The 17723-nt window shown below is 45.5% G+C and overlaps 1 protein-coding gene across 1 annotated transcript; it reads left to right on the plus strand.

The window, feature by feature from the left end:
- The first annotated feature begins 3562 nt into the window (after positions 1–3562).
- HMGN2 (high mobility group nucleosomal binding domain 2) lies at positions 3563–8085 on the plus strand. The gene is made up of 6 exons (XM_083173296.1): positions 3563–3738; positions 4843–4887; positions 5576–5605; positions 5681–5734; positions 7309–7401; positions 7478–8085. Exons 1-6 carry the CDS (start codon positions 3724–3726, stop codon positions 7511–7513), a joined length of 273 nt encoding a protein of 90 aa, XP_083029422.1. The 5' UTR covers positions 3563–3723; the 3' UTR covers positions 7514–8085.
- Positions 8086–17723: the final 9638 nt, after the last annotated feature.

Genomic DNA, 17723 nt, shown 5'->3' on the forward strand with positions numbered 1-17723 from the left:
AAAATTGCCGGCTGAGCCGCAATCAACAAAGGCAGTGGTACTGATGGTGCGGTTTTTACAGGAGAGAGAAACCTGAATAAATATCGAGTCAAGGGGAGAAAAACAAGATAGGCCCAAGGGAGACTCAACTTGGGTTCAGGGTTTCTGGATGAGGATAAGACCCCTTGTACCCGTTCCTCTTGTGAGTTAACCCGGAGGGTCAATTTCTGGAGCTCTTGTGTCAGGGAATGCATCTGTCCTGCCAAAAGCGTGACTAGCAGCCTGCTGGGCCAGATCCATGACAGCAGAACTAAAGCCAGGGAAGTGGTAGTGAAGTATGGCCGGCTATAATGTTAGGGACACGGGAGATCTCGCCAGCCCTAACTCCGTTGTCACCTATTGGAGTTGGCGGATGCGTGCTAAGCTAACCTTCACCAATAATAGCCGCGTTCGTGGGAGCCCGTTAGTCAGGCTCCCACCCCGATGCCACCTGGTCTTACTAGTGACAACGCAGCCGCCAAGGCCAGAGGTAAACAAGGGGAAAGCTAACTAAGAAACAAGAGGCGAGAACTACCCTTGCCCTATGGAGGAGGGTGCCAATGGATAACCCTCTAGGCTGGAACCCCCTAGGCCTATGCTGTTGCCTATGGGTGTAAATACACAATAGCTGATCCAGTCAACCAAACTGACAGGTGTAACAATACACAGGATGGACCCAAAAAGAAATGCTGACAGGTGTAACAATACACAGTATGCTGACACAATACTAGAAATGCTGACGGGTGTAACAATACACAATACGCTGACACAATACTAGAAATGCTGACGGGTGTAACAATACACAAGATGAACCCAATAAGTTTAAACTGACAGGTGTAACAATACACAGTATGATGGTACAATAATGAAATATTAAGCAAGGAGATAGGGAGTGGGAAAAACTCCCAACTTATCTGAGAACGGAGGGATCTGCAACCAGAAGCAAACAAGGATCCTGGAGGCAGCTAGAACAAGGCCACTGGGGACAGGAACAACGCTGTACAGAGACCTGGAACCGGGAACACTCAAAGACACGAAATCCAGAACTATAGCCGGCGTCTGAGTGAGCTGGCTGTGCAGTTTAAATAGCGCGCCAGAGCGCTAACCTGACGCTGCGTGCGGCGTCACGTACACTTATTCCTCCCTGCGGCCGCCAGGCGTCCCCCGTCGCCTAGGCAACCGCTGCGGCAGGGGAGGAAGGGGTTGTCTCCTAGTTGCCGGGCGCCCATCTCCGTCCGCCGGAAGTATCCGGCTGATGACGCGACGGCGTCCTGGTAACGTGGCAACCGCCGGGACCTCAGAGGAGACTGCCGGGCGAGCGCAGGTGCTGCCCGTGCAGCTCCTAACGAGCCCTCCTACCTTTTGACTGTCTGTAAATACCCTGTTTGTTGTATCACTGTCGCCTTTTGTAAAGCACAACGGAATATGCTGTGCTATATAATAAACTGTTAATTAATAAATAAATAGCTCCTATTGAGACAAATAGGGACTGTAATATGCAGTGCTAGTAAGCCGTCTGCAGATGTGTATGATAAATCATGCAGATACATGTCATTTCTTTATAATTTGCGAAACAAAAATGCACATACACTGGAACAGATGACATCTTGGTCTTTATTATTAGCAGGTAAACATCATATTAGTTAATCACCATAGCAAGAATGGTTACAGCATACAGGTCTCACAAAATAGTACAAACACTTCAGAAAGTAAAACTCACTGTGAGGTAAGCACTTGCTACTGTCCTGTTTGTGTTTTTCATGCACTATATGTGGATTTTACTTGTTTTTCGGGACTGATTGTACTATCTATGCTAATTGTCCGCTAAATTGTGATTAATAATGGCATTTTAGCTTATGATCGACTTAAAGATTGTGTATATAGTAGTGTAGTGACTATACAAACGCCTATTGTCTAAATGCCATTATAAAAGCAGTATTAACAAGCCCGATGGATGGATGTTAATGGTTTATAAATCCCTTGATCACTGATACATATTTCTTTGTGTTTTTGTATATATTATTACAGGTGCTCATTTACATGATGTATACTCTGATGGCTGTCTACAAGTCTTGAAAAAGGCTCAATCAGGAGCCGAAACGTTGACCAGTGATGTGGCAGTGTGTCTAAATAAAGAAGCAAATGTAAAATATATCTGCAATCTGGAGTGGCCTCTTACTTTACTGTACCCACGTATATACATTTCCATCAGAGAAAAGGATTGAGTGTACACCCCAGCACGAATGGATTTATTATTGAGTGTCCACAAGTCCCAGCATGCGAGGCATTAATGGGCCCGCTGGGACTTGTAGTCCACCTGTAAAAAGAATGTTAAAATAAAACACACACACACAGAAAAGTAAAACTTTATTACACACACACCTCACTTTTACACCAACATACTTACCGCACCAGGGTCCAGCGCTGCCTCCCTCCTCCACAACCAGCTCACCCCGCACTGACAGCGGGGTGAGCCGTCCAAGGTATGGTATGGCCGGGGGACCTTTTGTAAAAAGTGTCCCCCGGCTGTGGCATGACACCGCGGCCTGTTGGATCCTGGTGCTGGTTTTAAAATACGGGGGACCCCCAGATGTTTTGTCCCCCGTATTTTTGGAACCCCGTGTTTTGATTGGCCCACAGACCAATCAATCAAACACAATGACTGACCATCGATATGTAAAAATATAGATGGTCAGCCATTGCATAGTTTAGCACTATCGATGCCAGTTGCAGAATTGCCATCGATGGCAATTGCAACGATGGCATCAGGTGATGGAAGAGGGCGGGGTTGCAGCGTAGAGCTAGCAGGCGGCGGCAGCAGAATTTATTAAAATACTGGGCAGCCCTCTGATTATCTGAGTTTTCCCAGCCTATTAGAGGGCTGCCCAGTGTAGCGCTACTCCGTCACCCTCTCCCACGCCACCAGCGGTCCCTCCAGCCCCCTCTCCCCCCAAACTCCCGCCGAAAGCGTTCCCTCCACTCCCCACCCGCTGATTGCATTCGAGCGGTCGCTCCTGCGATTCAAAAAATATTATGTACAGCACGTGCCTGCGCATCGTGTCGAATGGTCCCTTAAAAAAATGTATGGAATAATTCAATTTATCGACCAGATGTGGTCGAAATCGAAAGATTGCATGCAATATCTCATAAGTGTATGGGCAGATTAGTGTTTCCTCACTGATGTTCCTGTACTTATATCTGTGTTGCCATTTTTGACTCACGTAGTTGTACACAGGGCTACAGCCTCCTCCATCCACTGGGTCGTAGCAGCCCTCAACTACACAGGGATAGTGTGGTGCGTTTCTTGTCCCCGTGGCTGTAACGCGCCTCCCGCGGCGGACATTGTCGGGCAGGGACAGTATTATGCTCCTCGTCACTTTGCCCTGTATGTATAGTAGCAGCAGCAACCACCCCCATCCCCCGTCTAATGCTGCTGCGCGCCCTTTTTCCTTCGCTCGGCCACGCGAGTCCAGCGCGCTCCCGATCCCCTCCCATATCCCGCCTAGCCAGCTCAGCCCACATGTCACGACGCAGCCAATCAGCAGCAGCAGAGAGTGGGATCCGGATTTGACCGGTCGGGTTCCGGACCGGGTATAAAAGAGGAGAGCAGCGCTCAGGCTTGTTTCATTCGATCGCTGTGAAGGAGGTTGAGAGTTCTGTGCCGTGCCCGAGTGTGAGACGTCAGCGATAACATCAACAATAATAATGCCCAAACGAAAGGTGAGGCGGCCGCAGTTAATAACTGGCGCAGGTAAAGGGGCAGCAACCCCGGCAGAAAGGAGCAGGTGAGGGAGGGAGACGGCCACCATAATGGCGGAGAGGGAGGGGAGGTAACGCTCGCAAGGGAAGCTGATGCCGGCCTGCGGGATACCCATATATATTATATGCGTATGCTCGGCTGTTTATCGCTCGTTTAATGCATGTGATAAACCGCTGTACGATGATAAATAAGCCGTTTAAACTGAGGGCGCGGGAAAGTACGGTGGGGAGGGGGAGGGGCTTCCGCCAAAACAAGGGCGCGAACCGAGAAAGGGGCGGTGCCTAGTACTGCGGCCCGGAGCCGTGTGCGGGAGGGCGGGATGCCCAACGCTGTGTTATGTGCCTGCTCGTTACGCTGCGTGCTGGCGGCGGTTCCCTTCTGTATTGGCGATACGCGTAGCGTCTCTCTGCGGCGTATTTATCCCGTGTGCGCGGCTTCACGGGACGGTTCAGGCGCAGCAGCTTACTGCGGATCCAAGGTCACGTCGCTGTACCCCGCAGTTGGCGCAGCCTCCGGTGCCGTGCGTGTGTGGCAGCGCTGCGAGTGTAGGGCGCCATCTCTGCTTGGGGGCTTCACTGATACTTTGCATCTAATAGTGGCAAGGGACTACCCGTATATATCAGCTTTATGGCACTGTCTAATCGCGGTTCATATTGAAAGTTGGACGCTTCAGAATCTTTTTACAATAGTCTTCTTGCATGCGAAGTAGCAGGAGAACACAATTTTACGGCAGAGTGGATGTTGGCAGCATGGAATCAAAGTGATGTCCTATCTACTAGTAACTGCATCAAAACCATTCGTTGATTACAGTTGGTGTTAGTGGTAGCTGTGTATAAAGGGTGCATTGGATGGGTGTCTTAATTGATGGGTTAAGTACTTCTGATCAAAAAATTATGTTGCGAGCTAGAAGTTCCTAATATCTTTACACTTAAGTTAATAGTTACACTTAATCTATTTTCGGACTGATTTCGTAAATGCATGTAAACAGTCTGAATTAAAAAGCATTAATCATTTCCACAACTATTTAATTTCTGTAATCAATTATCATCATTTATGTCTTTTAGGCTGATGGAGATTCCAAGGCGGAAAAGAGTAAAGTAAAAGATGAGGTGAGTTTAAACTTCAGCAGTAGGTGGACAAATATCCATCATTTATTTTTGCACTGTACATTTTTTCTAAGAGCCTGAAAACCCTGCAGATTGGTTATACCTTTCTTGACAAAATACCAGATACAGCCCAGGATTTGAAACACCATTCCAAACTGGGGCCCACCCAGTTTACACTTGTTTTGGCCCTGGGTAGGTACACTGCACATGGGTCAGCTGACTGACCCTTGGTGCTTACCACTGTTCTTGCTCTCTATGCTGTACACAAGATGTAAACAAGACCAGGGTGGCACAATGGTTAGCATTACTGCCTCACAGCACTTAAGTCATGGGTTCACTTCCCACCATAGTCCTAAATACTTTTGAGATAGTGTACAATCCTCAGACTTTGCTAAATCTCATTGACATAGTGGATGGACTGATGTGCATGTTCCAATAGCCTCTATAGTGCTGTGGAGTATGTGTGCTTATATTAGCCAGATACTTCCTGTGTCAAACCCTGGTCAATGCCTAGGTTGTAGTCAGTTTAAGACCGGGGTTAATTTTTACCAACACTTTCACAAAAGTGATGTGACCTGGAAATAACACTTAAAATTTTTTGGTGTGCCGAGTAAGAATATATAGTTTTCTTATGCCTTATGTTGAAAATTATAGGCGTGTTTGATTACTTATATTTCATTCTTTCTCTTAGCCACAGAGAAGATCTGCCCGTTTGTCTGCTGTAAGTATTTTTTGCCTTATCGAAAGTAATTCAAATTTGTAGTACATTTTTATAGCTTTTTTGGTTTTATTTTAGAAGCCTGCTCCTCCCAAACAAGAAAACAAACCCAAGAAAGCAGCTGCTCCAAAGGCAAGTGTTTAATCATTATACCTAAAATTTACATACAAACATTACAAATTTGTTGGCATCCATGTTAGTATATTTAATGCCACAGCTTGATTATTTAGAAAAAGATTATATAAGCCTAGCATATGTTGGTAGTACTAACAGGGCTATTTTCTCCAGAAATCTAAACCTGCATGTGAACTTGCTTAATTATGCAGTTTTGTTTCAAGAGGGTGGATGTACCATAGAAAAGAGACCAGCAGTGGATCAAGCATGTTGACAATATTGAAAACGAATTGTATACTATATATATTTGACAAATTACTTTTTTCTTTCAGTCATGTTAAAAGCAAATTTTCAAATGGCTTTTTAGTACACTACGGACTATGGAATGTCCATGTAACAAAAACTGGATATTTTAGTGTAAGCGATATCTACATAATGTTGCATTCTGCCTTTTTTTACTTTGGGTCTAGGGGTGACATGAAGAAATTCTTGGTACTCTAGGGCTAGGTTAGCCTACTCCAGACCTACCAACAGTTAATGTTTTCCATGTCTCTTCATAGAATCACAAGTGAAGTAATTAGCTCTTTTCTTTTAAAATGTGTTGGTAAGTAATGAGTGCAGCAGCTAGGTTGTCTGGGAAATGTCAACTGTTCGCTCTTGAGGACTAGAGTTGGCTACCACTGCTCTAGGATGCCATGATTACAAAGACTGGGAACCCCAGTTTAAGCGTTAGGTATTAACCTCTTGAGTGGTATTTCCAGAAATCTTCAGGAATGGGCTACACCCAATGGTGATTGCAGTGCAGATCACAGCAGCCAGGGAATTGGCCTGTCCCTGGACTCCTATTGGCTGCGGGTGGGCTTTAGTCTCAGCTAATGCTGGGTATCCCTGCTTGCGGCCAGTGTTTGCTAACTCCTGGGTGTTATAAATGTTAACCTGCCACTTGAGGGAGTTAACCCCAAATTTGCATTAAGATGCATGGCTTCCTGCCTAATCAACTGATTTGTGAAGTTTACAATTTGTTCTCTCAATCCTTAGTCTTTAACTAAAACGGAGTACCTCACATCACATGTATTAGAACACAGGTTCTCAAAGTCGGTCCTCAGCACCCCACACAGTGCATGTTTTGCAGGTCTCCTCCGACTAAAGTGAAAGTTGGCTCCACCTGTTGCTCTTTAAATTGTGTCCGTAATGAGTGCAACAGTCATGTGAACTGTGTGGGTTCCTGAGGACTGCGTTTAAGAACCACTGTATGATGTATGATTAAGACTTTAATCTGTTTAGACAAGTGGTTCTCAACCTCTGACCCCCCCCCCCCCCCCCCCCCCAACAGTACAGTTTCCAGGTCACCTGGCAAGTGCTCTCATTACTCAGACACATTTTTAAAAATCACAGGTGGATCTAAATTCACCTGTGAATCTGTATTGAGAGCTGGAAAACCTGCACTGTTGGGGGGGTGGTTTCCTGATTACCGGGGTTGAGAACCACTGGTTTAGACCATTACAGAAGCTACGATTCTCTTTAGATGCTGGCAGCTGCATCTACCCCTAAAATTTAGACCAAAGTCACTTATAGAATCTTCTTTCTAGCAGAAGGCTGACAAGGCTCCCAAAGGCAAGAAAGGGAAAGACTCTGGAAAAGACACCAGCAATGCTGCAGAAAATGGAGAGTCAAAGTCAGATCAGGTATATATTTTTAAATGACTGGCTTTCCAAAATCTTGTTTGGGTACAAATTAATGATTCCCTCTTTCTTTTTTCAGACACAGAAAGCAGATGCATCTGGTGACACCAAGTGAATGGTGTGAATTTTTGATAACTGTGTACTTCTGGTGACTGTACAGTTTGAAATACTATTTTTTATCAAGTTTTATAACAATGCAGAACTTTGTTTTACTTTTGTTTTAAGCTGTGTCGGCACATGCTTTGTGGGATTTTATTTTTTTTAAAGGGTGAGAAGTGAAGTTGGCAATATGACCTTCACTTGTTTTTATTAGCCGCTTTAAGACTCACTTTACCTGTATATTCCCTCCATGAAATTTTATTTCAACCCGTCCTCCAACCTGAAGATAGGCAGCTATTGAAGACCGCAGAGTCCAGTGTTCTAGAAAGGTGACAGAATTTCCTTGACCAAAGGACTATGGGTCCTGTTTGAGTTAGTCGCCATCCTCTGAATGTGAAACATCTGACCTATATTTTTGGTAAAATGAGTTCTGGGGGTTGGAAAGAGTGACCCTTTTTATCAATGTAAGTGTCCTGCCTGATTTGCAATGCCTGTTAATGAAATTTTCAATAAATTTCAGACTGTTTGCTCAATAGATAACATTGTGTCCTTATGCTAGAATTTTAAAATAAACAAATTTGTCCTTGGTGAGGGTGAGTTTATGACTTTCAGGATTCTTTAAATAGTTTTCCATTGATTGGGAGGGCTATATTTGTTTTACATACTGTTGGTATGAAATATTTCTAATGCTGGGGATATATATGTATTGTTAAAACATGTCGTACATCCTGAAGCTACCAGACACTGGCTATACACTGAAATTTCAGTGTATATCAAAATGTCTTCCTTCCCTCCCTGTGAAGGTAAAGGGGAAATAGTGGCGGCCATGGTATTGTATATACCAGGTATGGTGAACTTCAGCCTTCCAGCTGTTGAACTGCATATCCCAGCCTGCCCTGCAACAGTTAGTATGGCCAAATAGCAAAACTGTTGCAGAGCATGCTGGTATGTGTAGTTCAACAGCTGGAGTGCTGAAGGTTCCCCATCCCTTGAATAAACTATTACATGCTATGGCTGGTAACTAATGTATGCCCAGCATAAGTGGTGTACTAGCTATAATTACTGTGGCACTATGGAAGATGGCAAAACATCTGGCTGCTCTTCTAGATGATTCAAATCTAGAATCAAGGCAAATGGATCACCCAGCTAATAAAGGTGCAAAGTATTGTCATTCTTTGAATTTCAATGTGTTAAAAATATATGGATTCAACGCCCATCCCTACTATACGTGCTGAACTCTAGTTTTGAAGTACTACTAACAGGTCATGGTTTTTTAATTACTATTTGAACTTGTTCAAGTGGGTTACTCTATCTTGGTGGGTCAGTAATTATTCCATTTGTTTAGAGTTTAGACCTTTAAAAAAAAAAACGCAACTTATTGGTTTTATGGTACACTTCGGAGTGAAGAATTACTGGCTTTAACTAAATACTCCAATGGACATGTTTGGTTGTTTTAAGGTGCACACAGTGGAATCATTGCATTGGTTTTGAATGCATGTGATTTTTGATCTTGACCTAGTTAAAGTAGGTGCAGCACATACCTTTTGAACTGTGTGATGGCAGGTGTGCGGGAACATGCATTGCACTTGCAATTTGCAGTGTATGGGTACCTTTAGGGGTAGAACACAACTGCTAAAGTGTGTTTTCATTCTATTTTTAATATTGGGTTGCTGAAAATGGTGCTTGAGCAAAAATTATCTGGTACAGTGTTACTTTTAACTACCAGAGACTAAAAGGAAACATGTAGTGGTTAATTCACTGTCATTGGGTTACCATCATATATTTTACATGGCTTCATTTTAATTCACTAGTGCAAACCATTGCACCTACTAAGTAAAGGAATAATTTCCTGGAATGTAACTTTAAGAATATTTATTGAAATTATGCACTAGTTAAATGAGCAGCACAATGTCATTGTGGGCAGATGGTGCACTAGCAGCATAGTATTCAACACTTTTAGTTGAAAAATAGCTAAAAAAGACTGGTAGCTGAACCTGCCTTCACTAAGCAGGGTAAGTTGTATGTTTACTGGTAGCAATGAAACTATTTTCTCTGAGAAGGGTGTTGGGCTAAAGTCGCAAGCTCCATCTTTATTTGTAATTACATTTTAATGTCAACCCAATGCTAAATGATTGCATATAAGCCTTTGGTTTCAGTTGCATCTGGGTGAATGTGGGCATGCTGCTCACAATTGAAACATTTGTGGCACATTATTGAATTGCATGTGGTTTAAAACAATGGGTGATCTGATGGAATAAGAGCAGTCTCAGCCAATCAGCAGGCTGCCCTGGTGGGGTTTTTTTTTACAGATTCTGCCACTGAACCCTGCCAGAGCTTTGGTCCCAGCACCTGATGTGGCATCAGTTGACATACAACATTGGGTGTTTGGAGAAAAAAAACCATTGGGCACCACAAGATGCAATGGGATATTACATAAGTGTATGGGTATTATACATTGGTACATTACATGTTGCTGGTGGCTCAAATGCACCAGGCATCTCTTATGTTACTCCTGTATTAACATACTATATAGGACACATCTGCATCAAGTAATTTTATTTATATAGAGCACTTTTTCAAACAAGACTGAAGGTGTTTTACATAACATCAAAAACATGTACAGAATATTTTAGGTAATACAGCAGTAGACAAGCTACAGATACAATAAGAAAACTTGTGTGCATAAATACAGGATTAAAACAGGCATTTTGGACAATTTCCATGGAGTTGGTATTCCATAAGGTAGCCATCTTGGGTGTTATGTGTAGATTACTTTGGAGAACTTAAACAAAATAGTGTGATTGCAGGTTAGAGTAGGTTTTCAACAAAAGATTGGTCTAGGTATATTTCCTTCCATCTGCAAGTATACCTAATGAGGCAGCCATGAAGGTACTGGTAGGTAATCCATACAAAGTACCAATGCAGATATGGAAAAGTGGATCCTTGTGTAGTATAACATAGGTACACATTTCATGAATAGTGCATTCTGAGGTGGAATACACTGCTTGGGGGAAGAACTTGATTGAAAACTTTTTTTGAATACAGCCAGAAAGGGGGGAAAAAACTTGGGAATCGGTGCTTTGAGAGAAATCATAAATGACATACATACATGTAGGTGGGTGTTAGAAAATAGGGAGCACATTCAAGTCTACCGTGTGCTCCTACTGAGGCTGGTACTGGTGCTCTCCCTAAGCCCCCCACCTACCATGAGGGGTAGTCCTGATTTCAGCTGATGGGTAAATATTTTTTTATTTATTTAGTTTATTATAGAGTGCACACCTATTCTGCAGCGCTTTACAGAAAATATTTGGAAATTCACATCAGTCCCGAACCGTGGAGCTTACAATCTATATTCCCTACCACATGTACACGCAAACACATTTGTACTAGGGTTAATTTTGTTAGGAGCCAAATAACCTACAAGTATGTGAGAAAACCCATTTAGGTGCCCACAGGAGTGGGTGCTATGCTGAACAGGCTGCGGGATGCAGCCCAGGAAGAGTCAGGTGTTTTTTATTTGATTAACTTTTACACTTAGCTGTCAGGAAGATCTAGTGTGAGAATCCTCACTGACAGCGCAGCAGGAGCTGACCAAAGCGCGTCCTGCGCGCAGGGAGACTCTGGTTTCCTGGACCTGGGGGACCCCCAAACCGGCTTCCCACAAGGGGGTGTTACAGGACTATCCCAAGTGATCCCTGGCAGAGAGGGAGGCATTTAGGAGAGGAGAAGCAGTACAGAGGAGCTGCTTACAGGGGGCAGTTGGCAACCAAAAGACACAGACCCCGCTGTGGCAGGGACATTTGGTCTCTTCCTTCACACTGGTGTTTGGCACCTTTGGGAAGCAGTGAACGCGGAGCTGAAGGTTTCCTTGCAGTGTGACAGCTTTTGCCTGAACCACGCTACCCCCGCTGACTGAAAGGTCTTATCAGCAGACAGATAAGTACACAGCATACTTTTACTCAGTACTATTGCCTGTCATTTTGCACTGTTTTGTAAGTATGACAGAAAGGCAGTCTGCTGATATGAGAGAGAGCGCTGGCCCTGGTATCTTGCTGCAGGTTTTGTGGCTTAGATTTAACACCAGAACAGTTGACTAAACCCATGCTGGACCCAGTGGAGCACAAGCTCAGAGAAGGAAACAGCCAGAGCCTCAGTGGGCTGTTACCTTAGGCTGGTCTGTAACAGCCTTGGTACAGGCTTTAGACAGACAGAAGGAGGAGTTGGTCAAATCACCCAGACCCTTCTCTTCATCACAACAGTCCCTTGGTTCCATTCCCTTATCACAGGGGCAACCAGCCCTTTTACAGGTCATACAGGGCATAAAGAGGTTTAACTCTCATTTAACAGTTTTCCAGTCCTGAGTTATCCTCCAGACAATAAGTAACCTCTCCCTATTCTTTTTTTTTTTTTTTTTTCAATAAATTTTTATTGAATAATTTCATATGGAGTACAGAAAAGAAAAGGGGACTTTTCGTGGGGGAATCACAGACAAAATATAGTTTAAATCCTTGTATAGAACATACATCTCATAGACCAGCGGTTCTCAAACTGTGGGTCCTGACCCCAAAGTGGGTCCCGACCTTCTCAACATGGGGTCGCGACTCCATTTTGCTGACCATCAGGCTGATGACTTTTCTAATCTCAGTCTGTGATTCAAGGAGTCTGAAAAGTCTGTTGAATTGCCTGTTGTTTTAGACTCCTCCCATCATTTTGCCTCCACAATGCTGCCATGTATGTGCTGTCTGCTGACTAAACATGAGATGTAGTTACCTTCTGCAGTAACCTGCTGGGGTCCTCTAATTAATTTTATTGTCTGATGGGGTCCCACAGCAAAATAGTTTGAGGACCCCTGTCATAGACAGCCAACAATGTAGAACATATTGTGAATCAGGTTACAGTATATTTCTGAGATATTTGGAAAATAATTTAACTAAAACAAAGTATACATAGCATGGAGGTTTCAAAGTTCCATTACCCTAGTTCTGTATACAATGGGTCATAGGTCATGATGGAGCCTCAGGGGATTTATTAAAACTGAACTGGCTCATATCCGTGGGAGAGGGGGAAGGAAAATATTGGGCACCCTCACCATCTGTGACAGGTATGCCAGGGGAGCCAGCGTAGGTGTGAAGGTGTGAGTGTAGATGAATATGAAAGATAGTTGGTTTCCATAAGGAAGTGGTTATTTGTTTTCATGATAACCTTCAGTAGTAACCTCTCTCCTTATTCTGAATGTAGACTCGGAAGGAGAATGTGGCCCAGAAGATATCTGGGGAAGTGCTGAAGTATCTGCTCCAGGTATTGAGGACTTAATCCTGGCAATAAAGCTGGCTTTGAACCGGTCAGTACAGGAAAAAGCACAAGTTCAGGCAGTTTTTAAACGTCAGCGTAAAGATGCAGTCACCTTCCCTTCAGATGAGGGAATGCAGGATTTATTAAGTCGGGCTTGGAAGAACCCCGACAAAAAGATTGTAATGCCTAAAAGGTTCCTTAACCTTTATCCCATGCCCGAGGAGCATGTCAAACTATGGGGAAAAAGTCCCCTTAGTGGACACCTCTGTGGCCAGACTTTCAAATGCTACTCTCCTTCCTGTTCAAGGGTGAGCGGCTTTCAAAGACCCAATTGATAAGAAACTGGAGGGCTGTTTAAAAGCCATATTTGAAGGTGTGGGTTTCACACTCAGACCTATCATCGCTTTGGCATGGGTGTCTAGGGCCATGATGGTGTGAGCTGATACACTCTGTTCTAATTTACAGTCAGATACTGGGACCTTTGCTTTAGCTGAAAAGCTCAAGGCGGCAGCAGAATACACCTGTGAAGCTGAGGAGGAAGCAGTTGAAATGCTCTACAGTATAAGCTGTCTCAGTTTATGCCAGAAGAGTTCTTTGGCTTAAGGCCTGGGAGGCCGATAGCGAATCTAAAAAATCCTTAGAGGCCCTGCCTTTTAAAGGTGATTTTTTTATTTGGCTCTGAGCTAGAGACCATTATATAGCAAGCTACAGGAGGAAAGAGTACTTTTCTTCCTACTTCAAGCGAAAAGACTAACTCTAAGTTTCCACCAGAGGCCGGTAGAGGAAAATCCTCGAAGCCCCGCTTTGGTGCCTTTTCAAAGAAACAGGTGTCCAAAGGCGAGGATAAACCCACACAATGAAAGGTCAGAGACTCCCCAGTCGTTTCTTGGTGTGGTGGGGTCGCCTATTGCGCTACAAGGACACCTGGGCGCTATTAAATCAGGATCCTTGGGTCCTCAACATTGTATCCCAGGGATACACAGTCAATTTCAAAGGCGCCTTTCCGACAAGATTTCTTCCCACTCCCTTACCAAGGGAGATAAACCGCAGAAAAGCACTTTTGGGGGCAACCAAGTCCCTTCTGGAAAAGAGAGTCGTGGTCCTGGTTCCACAGGAGGAGAAAAAGAAGGGGTTTTACTCTATCCTCTTTTTGGTTCCAAAGCCAGACGGCCCCTTCCGACCGATTTTGAATTAAGATCACTAAATTTACACCTCTGGGTGGATCATTTCAAAATGGAGTCCCTAAGGTTGGTTCTTATGGGTCTAGAGCAAGGAGAATTTCTTGCGTCTTTAGACATTCAAGACACGTATTTACATGTTCCCATTCACAAAGAACATCAATCTTTACTACGGTTTGCAATAAAGGATTTGCATCTTCAGTTTCAGGCTCTTACCTTCGGTCTGGCGACAGCACTGAGGGTATTTACAAAAATTATGGCAGTGATAGCTGCAGCTCTGAGAATGCAGGGCATTGTAGTCATCCCATACTTGGACGACCTGCTGTTCAAGGCAGAGTCAGTGGAGAAGCTACGGACAAATCTGTCTACGGCAATTCTTTTTTTTACAGGATCACGGTTGGATCCTAAATCTGCAAAAGTCAAACTTGATCCCAACACAGACGCTACAGTTTCTGGGAGTTATTATGGATACCCATCTCCACAGGGTTTTCCTGCCGGAATCAAAACCGGTGGAGATTCGTCATCTAACAATGAAGTTACTAAAGATGCCAGCTACATCAGTGTGGTAGTGTCTGAAACTTCTGGGCAAAATGGTAGCAACATTCGAAACCCTACAGTTTGCCAGCTTCCACTCACATCATTTTCAATGAAACATTCTAGCTTACTGGTCAGGGCATCCGCAGACCATGAAGACAGAGACAGTAATTTTCAACTAGGACACGAAGAGATCTGCTCCATTCCATGCCTGAGCATTTATTTCATTTGATCCCAGGAATGAAGATGAAGTATATGCACTTTTCTCTTCCTCCCAATCTACTACCTCTCATCTTGACCCTATAACCTCACAAATAAGTAAATCTCTGTCTCCTGTGCTCATCCCAATCTTAACTAAAATCTGTAACCTCCCTCTCTCTCTCTCTACTGGTGTCTTTCCTTCATTGTTCAAACACGCAGTTGTTACTCTAATTCTGATAAAATAGAATTCTGACCCAAGCTCTCTCAAACTACCGTCCCATCACTCAACTTCCATGCTCCTCCAAACTACTTGAAAGACTTGCCTACACTCGCCTCACACACTTTCTTAACTCACACAACTTATTAGACCTGCTTCAGTCAGGCTTTCATTCCCAACACTACACAGAGACAGCACTTACTAAAGTTGTGAATGATCTGGTCACTGCTAAGTCTAAAGACCACTATTCACTACTAATTCTTCTAGATCTCTCTGCTGCTTTTGACACTGTTGACCACACACTTCTCATACAAACACTACAATCCCTAGGTCTTAAAGACACAGTCAATGGCGTAACTATTTATTGGGCGCCCCCCCTGCCAGCAACTTTGGGGCGAACCCCCCTAAAATAAAGCCCACCTGCCTCCAACCCCGCACTTTCCCCTCTACCTGCCAATGCTGCCGGGACCACAGATCTACTTGTCTCTTGTCTGCGGTCCCGGCTCCCCTCCTGTTAGGCTTCTGTTATTGAAAATGGACCTCACAAAATGGCTGCCCCCTAACAACAGACACTTTTTGAGGATGCTAGAGGAGGCGACGGCCTCCTCTAGCATCCTTAAAAATGGTCTACTGTTTTCCCGCATCATCGCCGGCTTTGAGGACGGCTTAGCATAGTGCTGCGCTATGGAAAGCCGTCCTCCCCCCTCCATCGGCGCAGAGCAGGGGGAAAGCCATTCAGTGTGTATGCACTGAGCGGCTTTCCCCCCAGCGATGACAGCTGTCATTGCTGTCCATACATGCTTGGCATAATCGCCCAGTGTGTGTATGTACCTTTAGTGCATCTGGCCCCAAAATCCTGTGGGCAAGGGATTTTTTTTATATAGTCAGCCAGCAGCCTGGCTGCCAATGGTGTGTGCGGGTGCAGGGTGATAGTGTGGTAGTGTGGTGTACGAGGGAAGCAAGGACAGGGGATTGACGGTGGTGTAGTATGTAGTTAGGGGTAGTGTTTCTGCGAGTGCAGGGTTAGGGGTGGTGTAATGTCTGCGGGGAACAGGTGCAGGGTAGGGGTAGTGTGATCAGGTACAGGATTAGGGGTAGTGTAGTGTGTGCGGGGAGCAGGTGCAGGGTTATGGGTGATGTAGTGTGAGTAGGTGCATGATTAGGGGTAGGGTAGTGTAGTGTGTGAACAACGCAGGAACATGGTTAGGGGTGGTGTTGTGTATGCAGGGAGCTGGTGTTGTGTATGCAGGGAGCTGGTGTTGGGTTAGGGGAAGTGGCGGAACTACCGAGAGTGCAGGGGATGCAGCTGCTATGGGGCCTGTGCCCCATGGACAGAAAGCACTCCCCTGCACCATGACCGTGCTGCTTAGTAATTGTACAGTATTACTATTAAGAAAAAAAGCCACCACAGCCGCCCTATATGCAGCTCGCAATGTGTGAAAGGGGGGGGGGGAGCGGGGGCCACGCTGCGCTGGGCTGGAGGAGAAGCTGGGCAGAGAGTTGGAGGAATGATGACGCGCAGTCGCACACTTCGAATTGAAGCATCCCCCTGCACCATAGAGGAGCTGGCCAGCGCTGTGACAGAAACAGGAAGCCTGTACACACGCACACACACACATCCCGCCTCCAGCAGAACAAGCAACTCGCCACAGCCACTGGCAACACCATTGTCCGCCACTGCCAGCTGAGGTGACCCTCCTTCTCACATGCCCGCCGCCTGAAGTGCAGCAGGCAACATAAGGATTTTTAAGAATCTGAAACCTCCAACACAGCCCGGCCAGTGGTAAGTTTGGTGGTGCGAGGGGTAGGCTGGTTGGGGTTAATGGAAACAGTGGCTGTATGTATGTGAGCTACACAGTATGTATGTATGTATGCATGCATGTATCTATGTTTGTATGTATTTATGTATTTATGTATGTATGTATGTATGTATGTATGTACAGGGCCGGCGCCACCACTAGGCAGGTCTAGGCATTTGCCTAGGGCGCCGGCCACTGGAGGGCGGCAGTTCGCCCCTCGCCCACCGTGCAAAGGGGGTCCATGCCGGCTTCTGACAGAAGCCTTCAGTGGTGTCCTTGCCGCGTGGGTACCTCCTGCGGCGCTGAGTATAAAGCTTAAGCTGGCGGCGGTGTGGGGTCCCTTCAGTGAATAAGAAATAACTAGCGCTATGCGGCGGCGCGGGAAGCGCTTCTGTTTTGAAAACACTGGCCACATGGCGCACGCTGATTGGCTGAGACACTGACACTGAAGGGACCCCCCACCGCCACCAGCTTTATACTCAGCGCCGCAGGAGGTACCCGCACGGCAAGGACACCACTGCAGGGCTGGCTCCTGTCAGATGCCAGCCTGACCCCTCTGCCTGCTCCCCAGACGGTGCAACAGGTACCACGGCACCGGGCCGCCCCCACCCTGACTCGCCTGGGGAGCTCCGGTGCCTTGCACCGGCCCTGTGTATGTATGCATGCATGAGAGCTGCACAGTATGAATGTATATGTGCATGAGAGCTGCACAGTATGTATATGTATGTATGTAACTGTATATATAACTGTACTGTATGTATGAGAACTGTGCAGTATGCATTATGTATGAGAGGGGCACAGTATGTATGCACAATGGCACTGTATGTGTGGCACCCCACTGCCGTGGTCCCCCCCCCCCCAGGGGCGTAACTAACTATTCAGCGCCCCCCCCCCCCCCCCGCCGCACGTTTATTCGGCGCCCCCCACCCCCCCACCTAACCTGCCCCCCCTTCTAACCCGCGGTCTGCGTCGTCTCGCCCAGCTCTCTGTCGGGACCTTCCTGAC

The sequence above is a fragment of the Crinia signifera genome, chromosome 2 (assembly GCF_055691185.1).
Source record: "Crinia signifera chromosome 2, ASM5569118v1, whole genome shotgun sequence".
NCBI classification, from domain to species: domain Eukaryota; kingdom Metazoa; phylum Chordata; class Amphibia; order Anura; family Myobatrachidae; genus Crinia; species Crinia signifera.

What these genes read in the sequence shown, in the direction of transcription:
- HMGN2 (XM_083173296.1), top strand. An exon ending in GATCTGCCCGTTTGTCTGCT is followed by an intron (nt 5,606 to 5,680) that starts GTAAGTATTTTT and finishes GTTTTATTTTAG; the next exon opens with AAGCCTGCTCCTCCCAAACA. An exon ending in GAGAGTCAAAGTCAGATCAG is followed by an intron (nt 7,402 to 7,477) that starts GTATATATTTTT and finishes TTCTTTTTTCAG; the next exon opens with ACACAGAAAGCAGATGCATC.